A 22,443-nucleotide genomic window follows, 5' to 3' on the forward strand; every position below is an offset into this window, starting at 1 on the left:
TTTTCTTTCAATGTTTGTGCCCAGACTTTTGATCCTTGACATTTGCCTTGTTAGTTTGTGCGAAATTCAGCAGCTCAAAGACAAAACTTAAATCTACTTATTTTTTTGTTTAGTGAAATTCTGTTTGTTGGTGATGATGTATTTTGTCTGCAAAATGTAATTTCCTGTTCTGTTGTATTGTGAGCTAATGACAAATTATACAATTTGTTTTGCATTGAATTAATTACTATGCAGACAAAATCATACTATCTAAGGGTATATGTTTACATAAATTAGAAAAAAAAAATACAATTATTGCTGCAATAGCTTCTGAAATTGTCAAAGTTATTTTTACCCAGAGGGGGAAAAAAAGTCAAAACAAAACTTATTTACATAACATTCACAGCAAGCGATGCAAATATTGACTTGCTCATAATCTTCTTACCCTTACTGCGGCCTTTAGTAATGCAGACAAACAAATTACTTAACAAGGTGTTCACAAAGAAAAAAAACAAATGCAGGATGGGCAGACACCAAGGTGGTTCAGTAGCACTGTGGCCTTAATGTGAGAAGGTTGTGCATATGATTCCCACGTCTGGGTCCTGTCTGTGTGGGTGCTCTACAGGCACTCTGTATTTCTTCAACTCTTCAGATACATGCACATTACGCTGATTTAGAACTCTAATTTTGTGGTTTAAAATAATGGTGTGAATGTCCAAGGTTACTTGTCTTTTTGTTTTTTATTTATTTATTTTTTTTTAATGTTTAAGTTACAGTACAATCACAAATTGCATGGCTTTGTTCTGTCTGTATTGTCCAGATCTGCAGGATGTCACTGGCCGATAGCAAGGTGCTGATTCTGGGAGCTCTGGCAGGCGTGGGTTTAGCAGTGGCGTGCTACCAAGGCTTCAAATCGCGACGGAGAGCCTCATGCCCTGGGATTTACCTCACCCGCCGTAATGAGCAGGACGTGATGATGGTGGACGGCCCGGGTCTGCACTCTGGTCAGGCCGAGGTGCTGGAGCGTCTTGAGGCCCTGATCCGCTGCGTGTCTGAGCTAAAGGATGAGATGAAGTCCCTGAAGAGGGCCCTGCCGGAGCTGCCGCAACACGTCAGAGAGGAGCTGTCAGGAAGCCATCACAGCAGGGCCACACCCACCCGGAGGAAAAGGGCAGCGGGCAGCCTCGCCGAGGCCAGGCGGGCCGGCGGTCGCAGTTCAGAGGAAGCGGAAAGTGAAGGAGGGTGAGTGTGCCAGACACGTTTTAGAATCAAGTTCTACCTCGCTGCTTAGTTTATCGATGCACACACTGCTCATCACCAGGACTTTGACCTCTGTTGACAACCACATTTTTTGCTATACAGCCGTTGTGCAGAATACTTGTTAATATTGGGTGAGGTAGTGGGCGGGTCCCCATCCTCCTGATTTTTACTCAATACTAGGGATGTCTGATAATATCGGTCGCCCGATAATATCAGCCAGATATTAGCATTGTTTGTAATATCTGTACGTATCGTTATCGGGTTTTCCTCCAATAATGAAAACCTGATAATGCCGGGTTTTGCCAAGCATGCATGAATAAATCCAGCGTTGTGCCCGAAAGCGTTCAATGAACGATCGTTCATGAACTTGTTCATATTTTGAGCGAACATGAACGAACCGTTCTTTATTTGGGTTTGAACGCGTTGCTGTTGAAGACGCTCATTCTGGCGTTTGTGAGCGGCGTTGTAAACGCCGTTCACGAGTGTGCCAGGTGTCCAGAGCCTCCCAGGCGAAACCCCGGTCAAAACACACTGTAAACAGGCCTTAATCTTTAGCGGAAAACCACCCAATCTGGCAACCGCAAGCTGCCTGTCTGTCGCTCCAACAAATACATCACTATCAGTCGTCACAACAACATCCTGGTACACATGGACGAGGAAGGCAGTACTGGTAGCTCGGATCGCACAGACCCGTACGAGCATTTTGATAGAATTTTATGTAAAAGTCAGCACCGACCCAGACGGTAATGCAACTGGCTTGAAAAAGATAAATGTTTAAAAGTTTTGCACTTGTGTCCGCGTGGGTTCTCTCCGGGTTTTCCGGCTTCCTCCCATACTCATACTCATACTCATACAAACATGCATGTGAGGTCAATCGAACACTCTAAATTGTCCGTAGGTGTGCACGTGAGTGTGAATGGTTGTTTGTTTCTATGTGGCCCTGCGATGAACTGGCGGCTTGTCCAGGGTGTCACCCTGCCTTCGCCCTAAGACAGCTGGGAGAGGCTCCAGCAGACCCCCGTGACCCTGAATAGGAATAAGCGGGTATAGAAGATGAATGAATGAGTTTTGCACTTTGAATATTGTACTTTGAGGTACAACCTTCACTTCTTACCACAGCTTGGTTCCTACCTTAGATTGTGTTGTGTGTTAGGCCAGCACATGTTCTGGATTTGTTGTTAACAGTATAGCCTACTGCAATTTAAAACTGTAGCATTTACAGTTGTATGCCTGAGCTGGTGAATTTTTCCAGTATTTGTTTGGGTTTGTTTTCAGTGTGACTGAAATGCAATCTGATGTGAGTTGTTTCCAGGTAAGTTTGGAAAAGAAAGAAAGAAAGAAAACATTGCACCTGAAAGACTACAGTCCTGTTTTTGTATTCATAATAAAGAGTCCATTCAAGCAGCAAGTTTTTCCTCATGCTTATGAAAAAATATATTTTTAGAGATGAGCACTGCAGCTGCTACAGTGTGGACTGAACAAAGCATTAGGGAAATGCCAGTATTCTGAGGGCTGTCCTCTCAATGCGGTTGTAAACATGGTTGGATTATGATTCTACAATGGATATGAAGATTAATCTGACATAGTTTCAGTGTTAAAATTGATTTAAAAAAAACAAAAACAACTGCTGTCTGTGGTTCTATATGGGCTCTGTCAATAATCTTAACATAATAGCTCACAGCAAAGTATTGGAGAAAAGAAAGAATGAAAATTCTGAACGATGAACGGAAATAATTGCGCACTAAAGTTTGAACTAGTTAAGGTAGAAATTTTTTTTTTTCCCATTTTTAGCCCTCGGCTAAGGACTAAGTCTGTCTATATCTGTGCACTTTTGTTTCCTTTCTGTGCACTGTACCTCACTCCATCAGACAAAATGTTAAAAAATAAATGTAGAACCTTTCCATAACCTAAGTTGAAGTGGTGTTCTTATTTTCTACAGACAATGTTCATTTGTGGAATGCATCTGTTTAGTTAGGCATCACAATAAAAGTAGGTAATGTGTTAATTCCACAACGAGATGTGTGATGTGACCTAAAATTAGTTTTGGGGGAAAACACCTGCATATGTGGGAGACGGAAAATTTACCGTTTGGACAATATCGGCTTATCGGATATCGGCAAAAAGTGTCTGTCTGTCTGTCTGTCTGTCTGTCTGTCTGTCTGTCTGTCTGTCTGTCTCTGTGTCTGTCTCTGTCTCTGTGTCTGTGTCTGTGTCTGTGTCTGTGTCTGTGTCTGTGTGTGTACTGTCTATATATTCAGGCCGGGTTCACACCGGCCATGGAATGGACCCCGCCTCCATTCTGCGCCCTTGTTAGCCAGTGGCGGCAGGGTAAACACAAGCTTACACTTGTGCTGGCCGGGTCAAACATTATGACCATAACTGAATCACCAATGTGGATGTAACCTGTGTTAAAACACCTCCATTAAATCAGGCAAAACTATTTCCTAAAATTGCTAACTGATTCTCACTGTGCAGTTTGAACTGCTTTTACTACCCTTGGCTAGTTATACAAGTGCTTTTGAAGTGTTTGTTTTGGTTAGGGTTTATGTTTTTGTTTTTTCTATTGTGAGTCGACATGGCAAACAACCTTTGGGCTGACTAATTGTCACGTGGTCACGTGGCAGGCACGCAAGAAACAGCCACAGCCACAGAGATCTGTGGTGTGGCTTTTTCTCATTGGGACCAATTACCATTTGTTAAGTATGTTCTTTCTTTTTTTCCCTGAACAGATCTTTCTATACAAGTCTTCCAGGACTCAAGAGCAGCCACGCATAATTCATTAGTTAGTCGTAGTGTAGAGTCAGGCCCTCCATTTACCGCATCCCACAAAACTCTCTCTCTTTCTACCTTCCTGCCAAAGCTGATCCTTTGTATCCACCATGTGATGCAAAAATACCAGGTGGCTCAGAAGCAAGACTCTAACAGAGAACGGCAATTTGCAAAACTGCATGTTTTAGCTCACATCTTCTAAAAAAAAAAAAAAAAAAAGAAAAGAAAAAGAGGGCCGAGCAAAAAATGGACTCTTGTCATTTCTGAGCAATTCGTTGACAGACTAGAGCCAATCTTTCAGTTCATAAGTAAACACTTTCAGAATGACTTTTGCACAATTTGGACACATGCAACTCTGCAGGGAATGTTCATGTGCATAAAGTAGTACATTTCTTTCAATGTTAAGAACAGAAAACAAGCTAAAATCACTGTGTTTCATCGGTGTGAGTGCCAGCCAGAAGCCCAAGCACTTCGCTTCTACTGTTTATACAAATGAACTTGATTGCGTAAACTCTTTTATTAAGAAAAAAAAAAAAAAAAACACTCACATGATGGGTCTTTAAAGATGACAATGTGTAAACTGATTTCAATTTCATTTTCAAACCGACGGTCTTATCAGCTGATCAGAAATCCTGCGGCCGTCCTTCTGTTCCAGTTTAACTTGCTAACTCTTTCTCTGTGCCAGAGCCCTGTTGCCACAGAATGCAAATTCGCCCAAGGTGCTGCGGCGAGAGCAATCAAGTGCCGCATGCCCAGTCATCCACCTTGACCGTGAGCCAAATACCTTCAGCTCACGCCAGACTTGGGCAACAGTAATAACAGATGCGTTACCATCATTTTGAATCTCATCTCATAAAAAAAAAAACCCAGCTTTGATTGGGCCGGCGCTTTATAACGTTCATCAGCCAGACAGACCTCAGGCATGTCTGACTGATGAATATGCATTTTCAAAACAGAGTACGTTTGCAAGAATTTTGTCCTGCCTTGTCTTTCACTTAACCTTTGTTAAACTATTCTCCTTCATTTTATGATGCTGCGTCTAGGAAGTCTTAATCTCACACTTTTTAGGTCTGCGGCGAGCCATAATTCAGAGCGACGTGACTCCTGTCAAACTGTTTTCCCTGCCCATGCAGCATTGCAACACTTGCCCTGGAGTCATTTTTAGGAATATAACAATATAAATGAGGTCATGCAAACATTTAGCGCTTTAATGAAACATTCTGTCTTTGTCCTGTTCCAATCACATTCCTTTCAAAGTATTTTTTTTCCCCTCGAGTTTCTATGCTCTTGTTTCTCAGGCGCCAAACAATCCTTGAATCTACAAGTGAGAATCCAAATCGCCTGAATCAGTATTTTATTTCTGTATTGCAGATTTTTTTTCATTTAAAAAAAGTCAAGTATGTCTTGTGTCATTGAAAGGAGGACAGCACCAGTGTCACTGGGGGCGCTTTTGCGCGGCGACATTTTAGTGAGACCTCCACCTGGTGTTTGCTCAAGCCTTCCCCCTGCACTGGCTGCACTAGCTTATTAGAGCGCAAGGCTGCCCCCTAGCACACACCAGCAGCTCGCCGGCACTGATCCGCAGTCATCGGCCGTGTGGCATAATCTTCAGGCGTTTCCCCGCTGAAGAAATCTCATCTCACGCATGCACGCCATGATTAAAGAGCCTCTCCTGACACTCTGTTGTTTTTTTAAAATGGGAAGGTGTGGGCAGGGTTGCCGAGAGGGCGCAGCGAGGAAATTTAAGCCCCTTAGGGAGTGTGTAGATTTTCCCCAGAGAATCCAGCTACACCCTCTTACTCTGTCACGTACTCAAAAGCATCGCCGAGTGTCTCTGACTCGCATGTCGGCCGTTTGCAGCGCAACATGATATCTGATGATGATAATTTATGTCTTAATTTAAGAATACGAGTCAGAACCGTTCCCTTGTATGCAATGCTCATTTTACTTTGTTTTTCGTATCTCTGAATGAAGTCCTCCCTCTTTTTCATGCAAAGTATGTGCTAAAACACGCAGTTTTGGTAGTTCTGTTTATTTATTATTTATTTTTGATGTCACGAAGGGCATTGATTTTCTCCCAGGTCGGTGATAGCACGACAAACAAAGGTACCGCAGCAAAGCACATAAAACTAAAGCCAAATGGCAAATGAACAAGGAGCTAAACGTGTTTCCTGGAGGTGATGATTTGCGGAGAAAATAATAACACGGGAATCAGTATGTGGGATTTTTAATGCGGGAGATTGATGTCAGAGGGAGTCAGGTTCCGTGGCTGACTGTCATTCCTGACTATTAAGGCATTATTTGATATATTAGAAAATAATCTTACCTATAATCACACCCTTAATACTTGATTAAACCTCAGCAAATAAAGGCTTTAGTAGAAAGGAATGTTTCCAACAGGGGGCATCATCCATGTGCGCATGGAACCCTTCAACAAATCCCCCAGCAGCCTCTGCCACAGAGCTTGATGTATGCATGCTGAACAGAAGGAAGAGCCTGCTTTTAAACTCTTCCACGGCTGATCGTTTCATTGAGCTTAATGGTTTTTGCGATTGTGATATTTTGAACTTCCTCAGTTTTATATGAGCAGCTGCAAATCCAGCTGTTTACTTGCCCCCCATGTGTCAAGACAGCTTCCTCTGAGCTACCTCACCGTAGGTTTCAAAAAGGGGGGCGAGTGTCGGCGGGGGTGGGGGGCATCAATCACCTCGTCTGTGTTCCAAGCTGTCGGAGGCTTCATTTGAAAGTGTCATGTAGGAACTTGTAGTTCCTTCCAACAGTTCCCCCTGAGTTTATTCACATCACGTTGCCATAGCTCAAGGACATTCCCGCTTCTTCTTCTTTTCCAAAAAGCAGGAGGGTGGGAGTTGCGTTCCTGGTATTGGATAGTTGTTTATTTAAGCAGATTTGGAGCAGGAGTTTTGTTTAGCAGCGGGCAAGCCTGATCAACACGCAGGGAAATGTTTAGAAAGAGGAAAGGCACTTTATTGTCTGCTTTGTGATTATAGGCTTAAGTCAAACTTGACTTGTGACGTCACTGGTACATGCTGCACTGCAGCTGTTTATATCTGATGTTTGTCTACAGCATCATATATTATATATTGATTTTCCTGAAAGTTTTTTTTTTTTGTAGCTATGCAAACACTGATTGATTGGATTTATCATCATAAGCCTGCTGTTGTGTACTTGATGAATGACAGCTCCCTTTATGAAGGGAAATTTGATGGCAAGTCATCATTGAGCCAACACCCGCCCCCCCCCCCCCTTTTTTTTTTAAGAATTAGTATCCCGAGCTTTTCATATCAACATCTTCAAGTTTTAATTGCATGGTCAGAATTCAGTTTCATGGCTCACTATCGAGAACAGAGATACCGACGTGTTCTTCATTGCAAAGTTATGAGCCTCACATCTCTTAAAACACTAAATGTGTTTTTCTTTTTTCTTTGGTATGAAACCTCACAACTCCATGCTATTCGTGGCTGAATATGCGCTATTGTGGTAAATGACTGGCAGAGCTTTTCTTTTGCTCAGACACTTTTACCACAACAAAGGATGTTTTTAAGTCCAGTAGTCCCGCAGCCCATTGGTGGGAGTCATCATCTGGAGTGACAATCCCCACTGAGCCTTTTTGGGGCTGTTGGGTGGTATAAATAAGTGGACCTGCTCTCCCGGCGAGCTATTGTTGTATGGCAGGTTTTCATTGGTGCCGTCGCCACAGCTACACACGCTGAATAAGCTGGGCTGCGTTTTCTGAGGGCCCGCTGTTGTTGGGATGGCAACTCCGCTTTGTTTTGACCGGTGTAACCTCAGAGACTTGCCACCTCTAAGCTCTACTGAAAGATCCCTTCATTTCCCACATGGGTTCTGTCCGCCGAATGCCTCCGGTTGACACTCGGCAAAGCTGCAGGCTATTTGGAGATGTATTTTGCTGACTGAAAAAAAAAAACAAAAAAAAAACGCAAGGTGAAACATAAAACCTAGTGTTGCAGCAGCTGTGTTTGAAACCGCTTATCAAGTCTCTGACGAACTTGTAAGTTGATGTAAATTAGTTTTGCGTGGAGTTCAATGTAAGATGTTATGATCAATAGTAAATGCAGGTAACAGAGAACGCTGTGGGTCAGAGGTCTTTCCTTGTGGAGTTGTTGCATGTTCTCAATGTGTCTGCATGGGTTCTCTCTGTTGTGGGTCAGAGGTCTTTCCATGTGGAGTTATTGCATGCTCTTGGTGTGTCTGCATGGGTTCTCTCTGTTGTGGGTCAGAGGTCTTTCCTTGTGGAGTTATTGCATGTTCTCAATATGTCTGCATGGGTTCTCTCTGTTGTGGGTCAGAGGTCTTTCCTTGTGGAGTTATTGCATGTTCTCGGTGCGTCTGCATGGGTTCTCGTTGGATTTTCCGACTTAATCCCACAATTCCAAAATATTCACGTGAGGCAAATTGGCAACTCACAAATTGTCTATGGGAGTGAGTGCGAGTGTGAATGGTTGTTAGTCCTTCCTTGAGGCTGGTAAATGGTGGTGCATGGTGAAACCCTGCCTTTGCCCAGAGACAGCTGAAATAGCCTCCAGAGTGCAGGAAAAAGCAGATACAGAAAATGAATGAATGAATAGTTCTGAAACTCCAGTTGCATTCCAACAGTGACGATGAGTCTCATTCATAAACCGAGAAGTTGTCAAACTTGCACCTCGTTCGATCATTTCAAAAATGTGAGTCATCATGCGTGTCACAGCTGCAAACCTACGTTAGGACAAGGCTGCAAGTTATTCAGAACAAAAACCACTGAATCTTACACCATGTGCACACTTTTCCTTTGAATTTTCACCAGTTGTGTTGAACTGTAGATGTCAAGCAGATGTCTGCTCTCACCCTCTGAACGTGACTGCAGTTGACGCTCACGTCCGAGTCACGGCAAGACCTCACCTTGCAAAGACTCCTGCATGAGCGCGCTGCAGACACGGTGACATGAATGCAAATGTGACCTTAGTTTCTTTTTCTTGCAACTGAGGTGATTCATGAGGCGTGGAAAGGCGTGACAGGAATTCGCTGATCACTCAGTACCCCGCTGCCTGTCTCTCCGGCTCCACTGAGTAAACAACTGCGGGGAGGGAGAGAAAACAGGGAGATGAATGAATGCGGGGATGAATGAATGAATGGATGAGGGAGTGAATGAATGAGACAGAGCCAACGTAATGTGATTGTCTTTCAGCACTCCGTCGGGTCTAATTGTTTGCCGCTGACCCATAATATGTTCATATATAATAATCGTGCAGCTCATTGGCATTTTTTTTTTTTAATCTCTGAAGTTGTCTCAACCAAATTTTTTTATTTATTTATTTTTTCAGATTTAGAGGTTAGTACAAAATACGGGTTTGTCTCCCAAAATAAATGCATTTTAGAATCAACACATTTTTAAATAAGTTGCCTTGGGTTGTGAGAATGCAATTCATGAAAGCAATATTTCTGGCCCATAAATTGATACATTTTTGAAAAATTAAAATATTCATATGCAGTGTAGATATGCTGATACGGCTCCAGAATATTCTGACTCACCAATTGAACTGACAACCACTGGTCGCCAAAGTTCAGAGCAAGGTCAACACTCTAAATGGGATTATTCATTATTATCATTATTTCATACGTGCTTTTCAAATTGCTCTCAGACCAGATGTGGGTTCTGTATTTGATTACCACCTCCATCCCTTCAGCTTATCTCCACATTGGCCCTCAGTCGTTATGACTTTCTCAGCTACATTTCTGCCTTACTTCCTAAACCTCCGCTATGGAGTTGGGGTGTGTTCTGTTAGGCGGAGTCAGGGAGAAGCTCCACGATGAGCCTCCTGTCAGGTGCACTGTGTTGTTGTTTTTCTTTTTCCTTTTTCTTTTTTTGTGCCTGTTGCTCGCTGGGACCCGCCCCTCCCGAACCATGGCTCACAGCCCAAAATATTCCCTTAACCACCAATGACGCACGTGTGGCTGCAACCAACGCTTAATAGAGGCTTGGCATATTTTCGCTCTCTTATCTCATTTTCATTTTTTTTTCTTGCATTTTAATGGAAGCACTAAAAACATTTATGCGAGTTGAAAGGGCCCCATAAACACATCTCACGCGAGTGGGTTTATGTCTCACCCAAACCGTCTGCCCCTCTGTTTGTTGAGGTGCCTGAAGGTGCCGTAACGTTGAACGCCTCTTATTTATAAACAATTAAATGCGGCACTTGTGTAAACAAACCCTGCGCTTCTTAACATGTAAACAGGCGGCGAAGATTGAGCCGTTATGATCAGCCGCTGGCAGAAAACACAGACATATGAGTGCTTGTTAAGACAGGATTTAATTGATCTGAGAACCTCCTGCACTCAGGTGTTTTCATTCCTAGTGGGAAAACTGTCAAAGGTGCAACATTTCAAACAGATCTATCAGCATGGCAATGGATGAAATATGTTTATGACTTTTTTTTTAATTTATTTTTTTTAGATCAAACAAATAGATAACTTGTGCAGGAGGCAGCTATTGGCATTTGGAGGGGTATATCTCAGCATCTGCAACACATGAAATATTCACTGAGGCCTCTTGCACATTTTGTGAAGGGAAGGATGCTGATTGAAGCGTTCTCGTTTAAATCACCCAATGATGCTGTGCTGCTTGCGTAGACGACACTGGTGGAGTGGAAAAAAAATAATAAGCCATGGGAACAAGATAATAACATGTGGCCAGAAGATTATAACTTGCTCATAAACTCGTTGGGAACAGGGTAATTATTGATGTCGTTTGCTCAAAAGTCTGAGGCGTGGGAGGTCAACCCTGCCGGTTGACAGGGTGTCAACCGGCAAGGTAGTTTTTAGTCAATAAAGACATCGACAAGTTCAGTCTCACTTCCTTTTATTTCAATTGAGGGATAAGTTACAATGACATACTTAATTCACTTGCGGTTGGTGATCAAGTAATTATTCACAATCCTTTGGAGCCAGTTGACACCCCTGTCTGCACAGGCTTGGTGAAAGCACTCACTTTATGTAAAGATAGATGGAGCTTCTGCTTTCTGCAATGAGGCCAAGGCGGAAGTGGCAAAACCCTGCATTCTATCAATTGGCCAGCGGGGACCGCCAAAAATGGTTGCAAAAAGACTAAAAATGACTGGATGTTAATATGAAATGGAGCACTGAAGCCACGCATTACAAACTGTTTTTTTGCTTTAAAAACATAGAAGTTTAGACAAATTTAGACCCTGATGTCAATTTGGTCCAATTTGGTCTAATATCAAGCATAAAAAGTTGTGGGCGTGGCTCCAATTTAGTGTCCAAGTGTAGTGAACTTACCAATGGATGGGCATTCATTGGGGGCACAGCCTGTACTCACTCTGGATGCATTATAAGAACTGGATACTGGACTGGCAATATGGCGGCGGGACAATTATTTTCCCAGTGGCCACTCGAGGTACTGCAGCAAAAAAAAATCATTGGCTCTTTCTCAGCTCGTCCTGATGTGTCTGTAAGTGACGTTATCCAGGGTCGTTCTGATTGGCAAAAGATCATGTGAGTTACAGAGGCACGGTGGAAAGTGACACTGCTCCGCATGTGCTATTGGCTCATTAATGCGGAAGTCAAAAACTTTTTCGGGACATGTGATTGGTGAGCAACTTCATTGAAATGAATGGGCCGCCATCTTGGACGCTCCAGTCATTGCCTACCTCCAGTACCACCCACACATCTTCCGGCCTCAAAACGAACGGGAAAGCAATCTAGCTTTCAAAATGGGTATTTACAAACCAATAGGTGACGTCACGACGATCCATCCATCTTTATATGCAGCCAGTGGATGGAACCTCCTGAACTCTATTGATATATGACTATCTTGAGTTAAATAATGTCCTTCTAATGACCTTTGCCGATGTGGACCACTTCTTCAGGTTGCATAATTTTATTTTTTCACCAAAGCTATGTTTTTTTTTTTTTCTTATTTGCTTTTCGCTTGTGTTATCAGGTACATGACCGCGTTTACGGATTCTGACGAAGAAGAGCCAAGCAACACAGAACAGGGGCAGGAAGAACAACCGACAAACAACTTGTGTGTCCTGCTTGAGAGGATTGACCGACTGCACCAGGGCACCGAGTCGGACAAGAGGGAAAGTCTCGACGTCCTCCTGGAGCAGAGAGACGAGGTGAGCTGCTTCACCGTGGTTATTATTATTATTTATTTTATTTTTTGTAACGTAAGTGCATAATCCTGCTGTTCACTTCACTTCACGCTTTGATCCTTTGTTCGGATTCATTCTTGCAGTTTGGACAGAACTCAGACTTTCTCTGGCGGCTGAGCCGAGCTTACTGTGACATCCACGACATGAGCGCCACGCTGGAGGAGAAGAAGGCCCATGCAGAGACTGGTAATCCGTTAAACCTCCTTGTTACACTTTTATTCCTTCATTCATTCACTCAGTCGCTCATTCATTCATTTGTGCTGGGCATCCCTCTTGAGATGGGAGCCCCTGAATCACAACAGCAACTGCCCATCCAGCCAAACCACCAGCTGTCAGCATAAAACTTACGGATGGTTTGTTGACCAGCAGACGAGGCATTAAAAAATATGGCTGCATCCTCTGTGGATAAAACCAAATTGGACTTGATATGGCAATTAAAGGAGAAGAAAAGGTTATGCAATTCCACTGCACGTCTTTTCAAAAAGCGCAATGTTAGATTAATCACTCTTTCTAGACAGCTTTGGGAAAGCCACGTTCTACATACTTTAGCTGCATTTACAAACACGCAATGCAGTTGACCCATTTCCCTCTTCTTCTTTTTTTATCTCATCAACTGGCACGGATTGAAAGTGTAACATAAATGCGCAAGCAGGAACAAAGCTTTGCTTTTCCAAAGCCTTTTCAGGCGTGCTCGGCTGAATTTTAAGGCGGTGGAAAGATGACGACGAAGGAAAAGTAGAAACAGAAAGCTCTCCCATGAGCTCATTGGAGATAATAATGTGTTGATTGGCTTGTGTAATCACATCATTAGAAACGATCATTGCATTTTCTGTGACATACAATTCCCAGTGCCAGCAAATTTTCTCATCTTTCTACTTTGACTACTGATTCATACTATTTTTTTTTGTGTGTGAATCATTCCTTCGCAGGCTTTTACACATTGGTACAGACCTGCTCTGTGTATTTGACAAGAAAGAAATTAGAACTGGGTCGTTTGAACCAAGTGTCAATCAAGCCTTTCTTGTTTGGGGCTGTGCCATTGGAGAACTGTTGCAATATATTTACCTTTAACATACATAAATGACATTGCAATGCATTGTAAGTCTACTTTTTGCAATCCAGGCCAGGCCCAAGTAGAGCTGTTCCTAGCATGGAAATTAGCCCGTTCAGGCGTTTCAAGAATTTAATCAGGAAGCCTCCAACCTCTAAATCCCTGGACTACTGATGCTTCTTCATTTACACCCAGTTGTGTTGTCTCAGTTAACACTCTACTTGACTCTCCTAATCCGTGCTCTCTTCATTTATCTTGCGACCAGAAGTTCTCAGGTCGAGTTTTGTGAGTGAGTTTGTGTTACGGTGCAGTATCAAGTATCATTATCGCCTGGTGTTACCTATGCCATGATGTTTTGTTTTCATTTGCTTTTTCTTTCCTCTCAGGAAAAAAAGTGGGCGAAGAGGCCGTGAGTTTGAACCCAACCTGTGGTGACAGCCATCAGTGGTAGGTTTGGATTAATACTGGCCTTCCCTGCTTCCTTTTCACCTTCCTTCCTTCCTTCCTTTCCCCTGGCTTTGTTGAATTGTGCCGCGTGTGATGAATGCTTTGAGAAAAACTGTCAAAGAAGAATGAAGAACAATAAATTGTTAAATTATTGAAGTTATTATAAAAAGCTTTTTTATTTTTACCAGTTTACACCAAATTCACCATTTAGTATTAGCAAAAAAAAAAAAATAGCAAGTTAAGTAATTGTAACTGTTGTTTGTTAGGTTATTGAAGTACCTATAGCATAGCAACATCACAGCGCTTGCTATGCTACTGTTTTTTTTGTACAATAAATAAACAATTTGTAAGGTTATTCATATTTAGTAGCCACTCTGGACAGAATGCGGGAACAATCAGTCTAGAGAAGAGCCTAGTCAGTCATATAAAAACATATTTAAAAATTAAAAGATAAATGGATTGCTGATTAATTAGTCTATATAAAATGATAGTATCAGTGTTTCAAAGATGTGGTAGGGGGAATAGAAGAACTTCACACTGTGTCTTGTTAATGTCTGTAGTTTCATGTGACATACTGGCCTGAATTAGATTTTGCGCAAGGATTCTGAAAGTCAAAAGAGATTTAAGAAATGTGCCTGCATGCTTTGTGGGTAAAACCAAATTGGACTTGCAATAAAAGAATCATGTAAAGATTCTTACTGAGATGTTAAATTTAAATTGGCATCTAAACGTGCTGCACATTGTACTGGAGTAGCTGTTTACTTCAGCTCAAATGACCTGCATTTGTGCAGGCTGCAGGTTATAACAACAATACGATAATATTAATAATTCACGTTTCTTTGTTTCGTGTGCAGCATTTACCACTTTGAAAAGAAGCTGCATGACAGCAGGGACGAGAACGTTTTCGATGGCTTTTGAAATCCAGCTCTTTTTCTCTTATGTCCTTCTGGATCCCTGGACTCGTAAACATGATTTAAAGATGTTTTTTGTTTTATGTTTCTGATACCTATTCATTCAACCATTGTGATACCTTAAGCCGCCGCTGGAAGAGGAAGGCAGGAGAAGCTCCTTTGCTCTCCTATGCCTCCCTGCTTGCTGCGTGACTTCGGGAATAATTCCCAGAGCTTCTAATTAGTTGTTCACAGTGGGCCTGATGGCACGAATACCATTTGTGTTTGTGTCAGGCCCAAAGTGGTGCATTCCTCATTTGAAGCGGCGCTCATGTCAAAACTTGACTGCTGCTGATCATACGTGCGTAGCTTGAATAGGGTGATGGAGAATCCACCAGATACGGCTTGGGGATCCGTGTTTGTACCCGGCCTGCAAAAGTTGCTTCGCATGCAAAAAAAAACAAAAAAACAACAACACACACTTTTAATTCTGGATCATCCTGGATAGATTACATACAGTCATTTTGCTGCATAATTACATATCTCTTGCTCATATATTGGATGTCTCCAGTATCTATCTGAAGTGTAGAAAGTTGTAAAGATTAAAAAAAAAAAAAAAAATGCATGAGAAGGTGTGTCCAAACTTTTGACTAGTCGTGTATATATTACACAGTAGTGCAAAAAAGCATTTGGCAGCCACCGATTCTGCAAGTTGTCCCACTTAAAAAGATGAGAGAGGTCTGTAATGTTCAATGTACAATATTATACACCTGCACAAGACTGATATGAGCCAATCTACAATAAGCAAGCAGCTTGGTGGGAAGAGATCAACTGTTGGAGGAATTATGAAAAAATGGAGTAAATACAAGATCACCATGCAGGATCTCACCTCGTCGGGTACAATGATCTTGAGAACGGGAAGGAAACAGCCCAGAACTACACAAGGGGAACTGGTCAATGACCTGAAGAGAGGTGGGGCCACAGTAACAAAGGTTACTATTAGTAACCCACTCCATCGTCATGTATTCAAATCTTGCAGTGCTCGAAGGCTCATCTAAAGTTTGCCAGAGACCCTCTGGATGATCCAGAGGAGGATTGGTAGAATGTCATGTGGTCAGATTAGACCAAAATGGAACTCTCTGGTATAAACGCCATTTGCGTTGTGTTTGGAGGGGGAAGAATGCTGAGTTGCATCCCAAGAACACCATACCCACTGTGAAGCATGGGTACATTATGCTTTGGGGCTGCTTTTCTGCAAAGGGTACAGGACGACTGATCTGTATTCAGGAAAGGATGAGTGAGGCCATGTATCGTGAGATTTTGGGCAAACACCTCCTTCCATAAGTGAGAGCATTGAGGATGAAGTGTGTGTGTGTGTGTGTGTGTGTGTGTGTGTGTGTGTGTGTGTGTGTGTGTGTGTGTGTGTGTGTGTGTGTGTGTGTGTGTGTGTGTGTGTGCGTAGACATTTGCATATCTAAAATTGTATTAAAAAATAAGTTAAGATCAGGTTGCAACTCTACACACACACACACACACACACACACACACACACACACACACGCATTGCATTCATGCAGTTATCCATGAGTAGCAGCAACGTGCCAGCACTTCCGCTCACTACGTTTGCTCAGGGATATTATTTAGCATTAGTGAATGCACATTCCACCGCACTTGACGCGTCAAATGAAATATAAGGCCGTGTTTGTTTTGTTAATCAAGAGCAACAGCCTTAAGGAGGCTTAATCCCTAATCTTATATCCACTATTGGCATTTGTAAGATTCTTAAAATGGGCAAGAAACACTGTTTGATTGGACAAAGGAGGTAAAGCTGCGACGTGAGCAGGTATAAGTGGGGGACGGAGGGGGTGGAGGTGCAGGGTGGACGGTGCCGGGCAGCGTTACAAGGAAGTTTATGTCTGAGGTAACTGTTTGATGCCGTGAGACGCCATGAGAAAACGTGTCACCTGCTTTCCGCAATGCCGCCCAACTTGTCACAGTTTGGCAGATGCCGTTCTTGACGCAGTGCCAGCCAGGTCCTGCCCTGCCACTGAAACTCCTTTTGTCTCCGCAGACAAAGTGAAGGGGCGGTTTTATAAACTTTGTCATTGACATCTGCTCCCATTAAAGCGCTGCCTGAAAGCTGGAAGGGAGTCAAATGGCTGTAATGGTTTCCGGCTTGAATTCTCGATGTTGAGCCCACAAATGAAACGGGTATATTGCCCCATAAGCCCCATAATTCATTTTTCAGCCTATATTTTTTAGCTGTTAGGGGATCACATGTGTTTATGTTACCCAGTGTGTTGTATCCTTTCTTGTAGAGCTCGTCCGGAGTACCAAAACTGTGCTTTCTAGCAACGTGCAATCAGACGTTTCCCTTTACTTTTACTTTGAAGGCGTGTTCCGTGACTCACAAACTGTCACGTTGATCCAGTTTTGCGCTTCTGTGTCGTGTCGGGCCAGCGTTTTTGATCTGCAAACACCTGCCTGTCTTAAAAAGAATGCAATTTGCAGCAAATGAAATTGCATCGGTGCATTTTAATGGGGCCATTGCACCATAGAGGCATGACCTCACGCATAACAACACAGACGTGTTTATTGACAACTTTTGCAGGTGGGGTAGGAAAAACAGCTTTAACAGACTCACTCTGTTGTATCTGCAGCTTGCAGGGCAAGTCACAGATGTTGGCAAACACAATGTGTCTACGTGTGAAATGTACAGTAGCTTCTGTAGGATAGGATACAGTGTAAGCTGAATGCTGTCTACGTTGACCTGCTCGTCCTACTTTTTAAGAAGTGAATCCAGAAAGGCCAAGCATACACTGTACTTTTTTTTTTGCTTGCAGTCAGTATTCCATAGCTCACTGTGCACAAATGAGTTTTGCTCCAAACAGGAAGTCTCACTTAGGGAGGAGGAGCAGTCTCACCCTTCCTCACGACACTTTTAGGGACATCCTAATGGGTTGTGCCCCCTTTAAGCACGCAACCAGTCTTCTTAACCTTCAGCATCTGTCGCCTTCAAAACCTGACATAATTCTAAAAATAAGTTTGCCATCAGCACGTTTGAGGGGAAGGTAGAGCTGAGACTGAAGGATACATTTATCAGTCCCAATGAATGCAATGCGGATTGGTAAGATCCAAATGTAAGATCTGTAAGAGTTGGACAAGACTCCAGTATTGAGTAAAACATAAAAGACACCGAAGTTAAAACTTGGGTATACTTTTTAACAGGTTTAAAGAGCTGTATTTTACTGTAAGTACTCATTTTGAATCAAAAGGAGTAACCTTGCATCAGCCTCTAGATGCTACTTTCAGATTCACCTCCACAATATCGTACTATTTATATCAAAGCGCATTCTTAAATCTATTATATGTTTCTTAATCCCTTCCGCAAATAATGTGGATCTGCCATCCGTGTTCACGTGCAATCAAACCTCCGAACCGCAAAGAAACTTACTCAAGGCTTGATGTCGCTCGCATGCAGCCGAAGCACTGCGGCTGGCCACGGTGAAAGATCGGATTACGCAAAATAATAGAAAAGATTTTGCCCACTGAAGACGGCTGATGTGCACCGACAAGTCACCAGACATTTGTGGACCTCACCCAGTTGCCTTTTTTTACGGCATCCTTCCTGAGCCGCTCGTTTGAAGGCCAAGGCTGATGAATGGATGTGGTGCCCCCGCATGCACAGAACCAGGGGTGGAGATACGTGTTGGCCAGTGGTGGTGGTGGTGGTGGTAGTGGTGGTGGTGGTGGTGGTGGAGGACGGGGAGGACGGGGGAGTTTGACACAAGGCCTTCCACTTCCACACCACAGCATCTCAAGTCATGTCTTTGTTCATTGACGTATGGTGTATTTATTACTTTTCTGTATTAATATATGTATGTATTTAATATGTATAACGTTTCTGACTTGATGGTTGGCCTGGATTTTGTTCTTGATGGAAACAAGGAACTCAAAGAAGAATTTGAATGTAATACCAACCTTGACCCTAGGACAGTCGGAGCAAGCTGATATAAGCTTATTGTGAATTTTTAACATTGGTGAAGATTTGCTTTCCTTTAATTCAAAGGAATGTTGACAAGTCAACTGCTATAAGGTCACAGTAAAAACATTTAATAAGTACAAAACTTTCTGCATTGATTTTTTTTATTTTTTAGCTGGGTTGGCAACATCTTTGAGACGGACCGAAAAAAGAAAAGAAAGAAAAAGAAAGTACGTCCGAGCTCTCCCGTTCCATGACAGCCAGCGCAAAGCTTATTTGTGTAATTTCCGCGGGCCACGAGACCTGATTGCATTCTTGCGTTGCCGCCTTTGTCGGGTGCGTTTTTCAGCGACGAATGCGAGCCCGTGTAAATCCCCTGACCGCCGGTGCCTCTCTGATGGTACAAAGGCCCCGTGGATTAAGGCCTGGGTGCCTGCGGCCGTGGTGCCAGTCAGTGGCCGGGTGTGCCGGGGGTCACTGTGACCCCTGCAAAGACAATTTTGATTTTGAGCGCGTGCCTCTTGCAAACCCCCCCCTCCATGTTTCCCAGTAGCTGTGAACACGGGATGCATTTGCGTTAACTTCGGACCCTTGGCTAAAAAATCCTTGCATTGTCTCCCAGTGTTTGAATTCCTGAACTTACTCCCCCTTGTTCCTGTGCAAGTTTAAGCCTGGTGTCCTGCCCTGGGTGAGCTCTCTCTTTTTGGATTGGTTGGATAAAAACGGATCCTCCGTTTCCACCAATCAGCTGACGTCGGGGGGTATGGGGGGGTTAGATGAAGGGGGTTAGGGGGATTTGTTTACGTGCGCAGCAATAAAAACGCGGTCTGGCCTTGCGCAACTATTCTACTCTCCTTTTTATCTTCCACCTGTCAACTTTGGGCGACGCCCATCTTTCCTCCTGCTCCTCCTCGTGATACTTCCTGTTCCTCGCCTTAGACGGGGATAGTATTTCACCTCAGAAGAAAGCAGACGATAAACAAGGGCATGTTTGCCCTTGAGGCAGACACGCCTCCCCTACACCTTCGCATCCACAGGCCTTGATGTGCTCAAGGCCCTTTTGCTGTTCTGAACAGTGACAATGGATATAGTTGCATAACAGGAGGCACGCAAGCAAGCGCACACGCACTCGCTCCGCCTTCAGCAGAATGTACAAAAATCTGACACATGTCCGAGACAGAAGCACAGGATTAGAATATAAAAATCCTGATGGGTCTCGCTTCATAGAGGAGCCAGCATGGGAAGAGTCCGCACCTCTTAGTAACCACCAAATTGCCACACACTGAATAATGACAGAGTTGGCCAATCAGAGGCGAGGTAATAATGTTTGTTGTGGTACTGTGCGTGTTGAGCAATTCCTCCCACAGCCCATCACCTCAACAGCGCTCGGCGTTACGGCTCCTGTCTTCTTCCGCCCCTTCATCTCACCGCTAGATTTATTGCACTTAATCCCACGAGCAGGCTGATATTTAGGGAGATTAATATGACAAAGTGGATAAAATGACTTCAAATGGTAAATTACACACGGCAGATGATCACATTAATCACTTGGATTGTAGAAATGAATGTATAAAACTGGAATGAGACTGAGCAAAGCAGGGATTTTCAGAGTCTTTCTTGTCTGCTTTGAGGTATCAGCAAGTGGTGAGAACATCTTTCTCATCTCAAACTACACTTTCTCTGCTACCGTCGTCAAAAAACCTACAATTTGAGTGGGGTTTTTGTGTATGGGTTGGAGCTACAGATTTGCCATTCCAGCTTCATATTTGTCCTCTTTATTTCCCCTAAATGTATCTGATAGAAGCGCCCAGTGTCCCACTTCATAGCTTGTTTTTCATTACAAGATTTGTTTTTTCCGAGCAGTTTGGTTGAGTCCATTTTGTGTATTCTTTTTAGTGGCCAGCAGAGGGCTTTTCTATGGAATGGTATTGCTGTGTAATTTGCACATTTTGAAATTTAGTTTGCATTTATACTAAAAATTAGTTGTCAGCTATGCTAGCTTTTGAACCTGGCAACATTATTGTTCAGTTGCGACTCTGCATTTAAACCTTTGTACTAATAAATTCTAATGTTAGCTTATGCTATTGTATAACGATATGCTGTAGATTGTAAGGGAACATATAACAGTTGAATTTACCATTTTAGCAAGCTAGCTTACTTTGGCTACCTCGGGAACGTTCATTGAAGTTCACTTTGAAATTCCTAAGATAACGTTACGTCTTTCAAGTTTTTTAATAGAACAATTCATCCCTTATCTTGGTCGGTATTTTGGGGTGTGACAAAGTGATTGACGCATAGTCCTTTAATTCAGCAGCTAGCGGTAAGAACGGTTCAGATCACTGGCTTTTGATTTGATCACATTGTTCCAATTCTGCAGCTAATTAAGACAGTGAATCAGTTAATACTGTCAGTACTTCACTAATGCGTGCTTCTTCAGCCATGCGTAAACTGATTTGAATGTGGTGGCCAAGGGCAAACAGAATTTCCTGGCACGGTTTCCTCGTGGCAGATATTTAGTATGTGCTCACGGATTCACCCAGAGCCTTGACACCCCAGCAGTGTGTTTTTATTGGAAACCAGGCAGCACAACTGCAGTCAGATAGCATCTCTGCCCCTTCTGATGTTTTGGAGCTCTCCACTCATCATTGCCAACCGGTGGCAACGTGGCCACACCTTGCACATGGCTTGGAAAAATAAACACACATCCTTTTAGCTACAGTTAGACACAACTGATCCGCCTTTGTTTGGAGAGGATACGATGATGTTTTCACAAGCAATGGGGTTCGTGCTTGCTTTTTGTCCTTGCAAACTCTTCTACACCACCCCCTTACAATGATTAGCACTGATTTTTCTACGCCTCACAAAGGCCTGATAGATCTATCTCCTCTTTCCACTCTAGTTATTTATTTATTTATTGCCGTAATGATACAAACTAGAATCAGTCACTCTAGTTTGTATTCATTCTAGTTCTATAATAGTAGTATACTACTGTGACATTCTAGTAGATCATCTTACTTCTTTGGTGTTTTATTATTCTCTTCCTTGCTTTGCAATCGCAATCCCGACCGTCAGAGAAAAGTAGCCCACCTGCAGTTTACTCCCAGTTATAAAAAAAAAAAAAAAAAAAAAAAAAACATTTGCACATGCCAGACACCACACACACACACACATACTTGACGCACACTCCCGCAGACTCTGTCAGCGCCTCCCCTTCCAGACGGCGCTGCTGGATGACCTCGCTAACTGCTGATCCTTCTCATGAAAAGGTGTTTATGTTGTTCTGCTGTGTTTGACAGGGTACCAGCAGGATTATCGCAGGCCCGCGCTAAGAAAAGACTTTGATCAGGGTTCCGCTCCCCGAACCCGCGGCGTCGTGTCGACCAGCGGACCCCGGCGCTCGGATTTCTTTTTGTTTCCCCACCACCTGTCTGTTGGTCCATGTCGGCCCATTAATTAGTGAGTGAGGGGAACAAGGTAAAGCGGCTTATCTCTGCAGATGAGGTCTAATGAGGAGTTCTCGCACATTGGGTTTGAGTGTCGGTGGTGTGTTTTGGGCCTTCTTGGATTCTCTGTTTTATTGACCCAGAAAAAAGGTGGCGTGGCTGAAAGGTGATGCGTCACTCTTGTCTAATCAGCCAACTTGGCTTGCCAGAACCACTGCGGACTTGTGCGCTGCTGCTTTTCTTGATCAATTGACAAATGATTTTTCCAGGTTCACAATGAGGTCTTGTTTTAAAAGCAGTTTCTTAGGGTGATGATGTCATTGTTTCAGATGAAAAGTACAAATAAAAAGGGATCATTTGGATGAACAGCTCCAAGCAGACACTATGAAAATCATTAAAATATGAGCCAGACACTCTACATTATTTTTCTGAC

The 22,443-nt window shown here is 43.1% G+C and overlaps 1 protein-coding gene across 3 annotated transcripts in view; it reads left to right on the plus strand.

Moving 5' to 3' along the window:
• Positions 1 to 22,443, plus strand: part of rmdn2 (regulator of microtubule dynamics 2) — a 32,654-nt gene that overhangs the window by 4,352 nt on the left and 5,859 nt on the right. For all 3 annotated transcript variants that reach the window (XM_076050047.1, XM_076050048.1, XM_076050046.1), the window contains exons 2-5: positions 800 to 1,221; positions 11,984 to 12,161; positions 12,281 to 12,383; positions 13,635 to 13,695. In XM_076050047.1, the coding sequence (XP_075906162.1) occupies positions 809 to 1,221; positions 11,984 to 12,161; positions 12,281 to 12,383; positions 13,635 to 13,695 (755 nt within the window). In that variant the 5' untranslated portion in view covers positions 800 to 808. The remainder of the gene's footprint in view (positions 1 to 799; positions 1,222 to 11,983; positions 12,162 to 12,280; positions 12,384 to 13,634; positions 13,696 to 22,443) is intronic.

Source organism: Nelusetta ayraudi, unplaced genomic scaffold (genome assembly GCF_046127955.1).
Source record: "Nelusetta ayraudi isolate G7.1 ecotype Tasmania unplaced genomic scaffold, CSIRO-AGI_Nayr_v1 ptg000122l, whole genome shotgun sequence".
Lineage (NCBI taxonomy): Eukaryota > Metazoa > Chordata > Actinopteri > Tetraodontiformes > Monacanthidae > Nelusetta > Nelusetta ayraudi.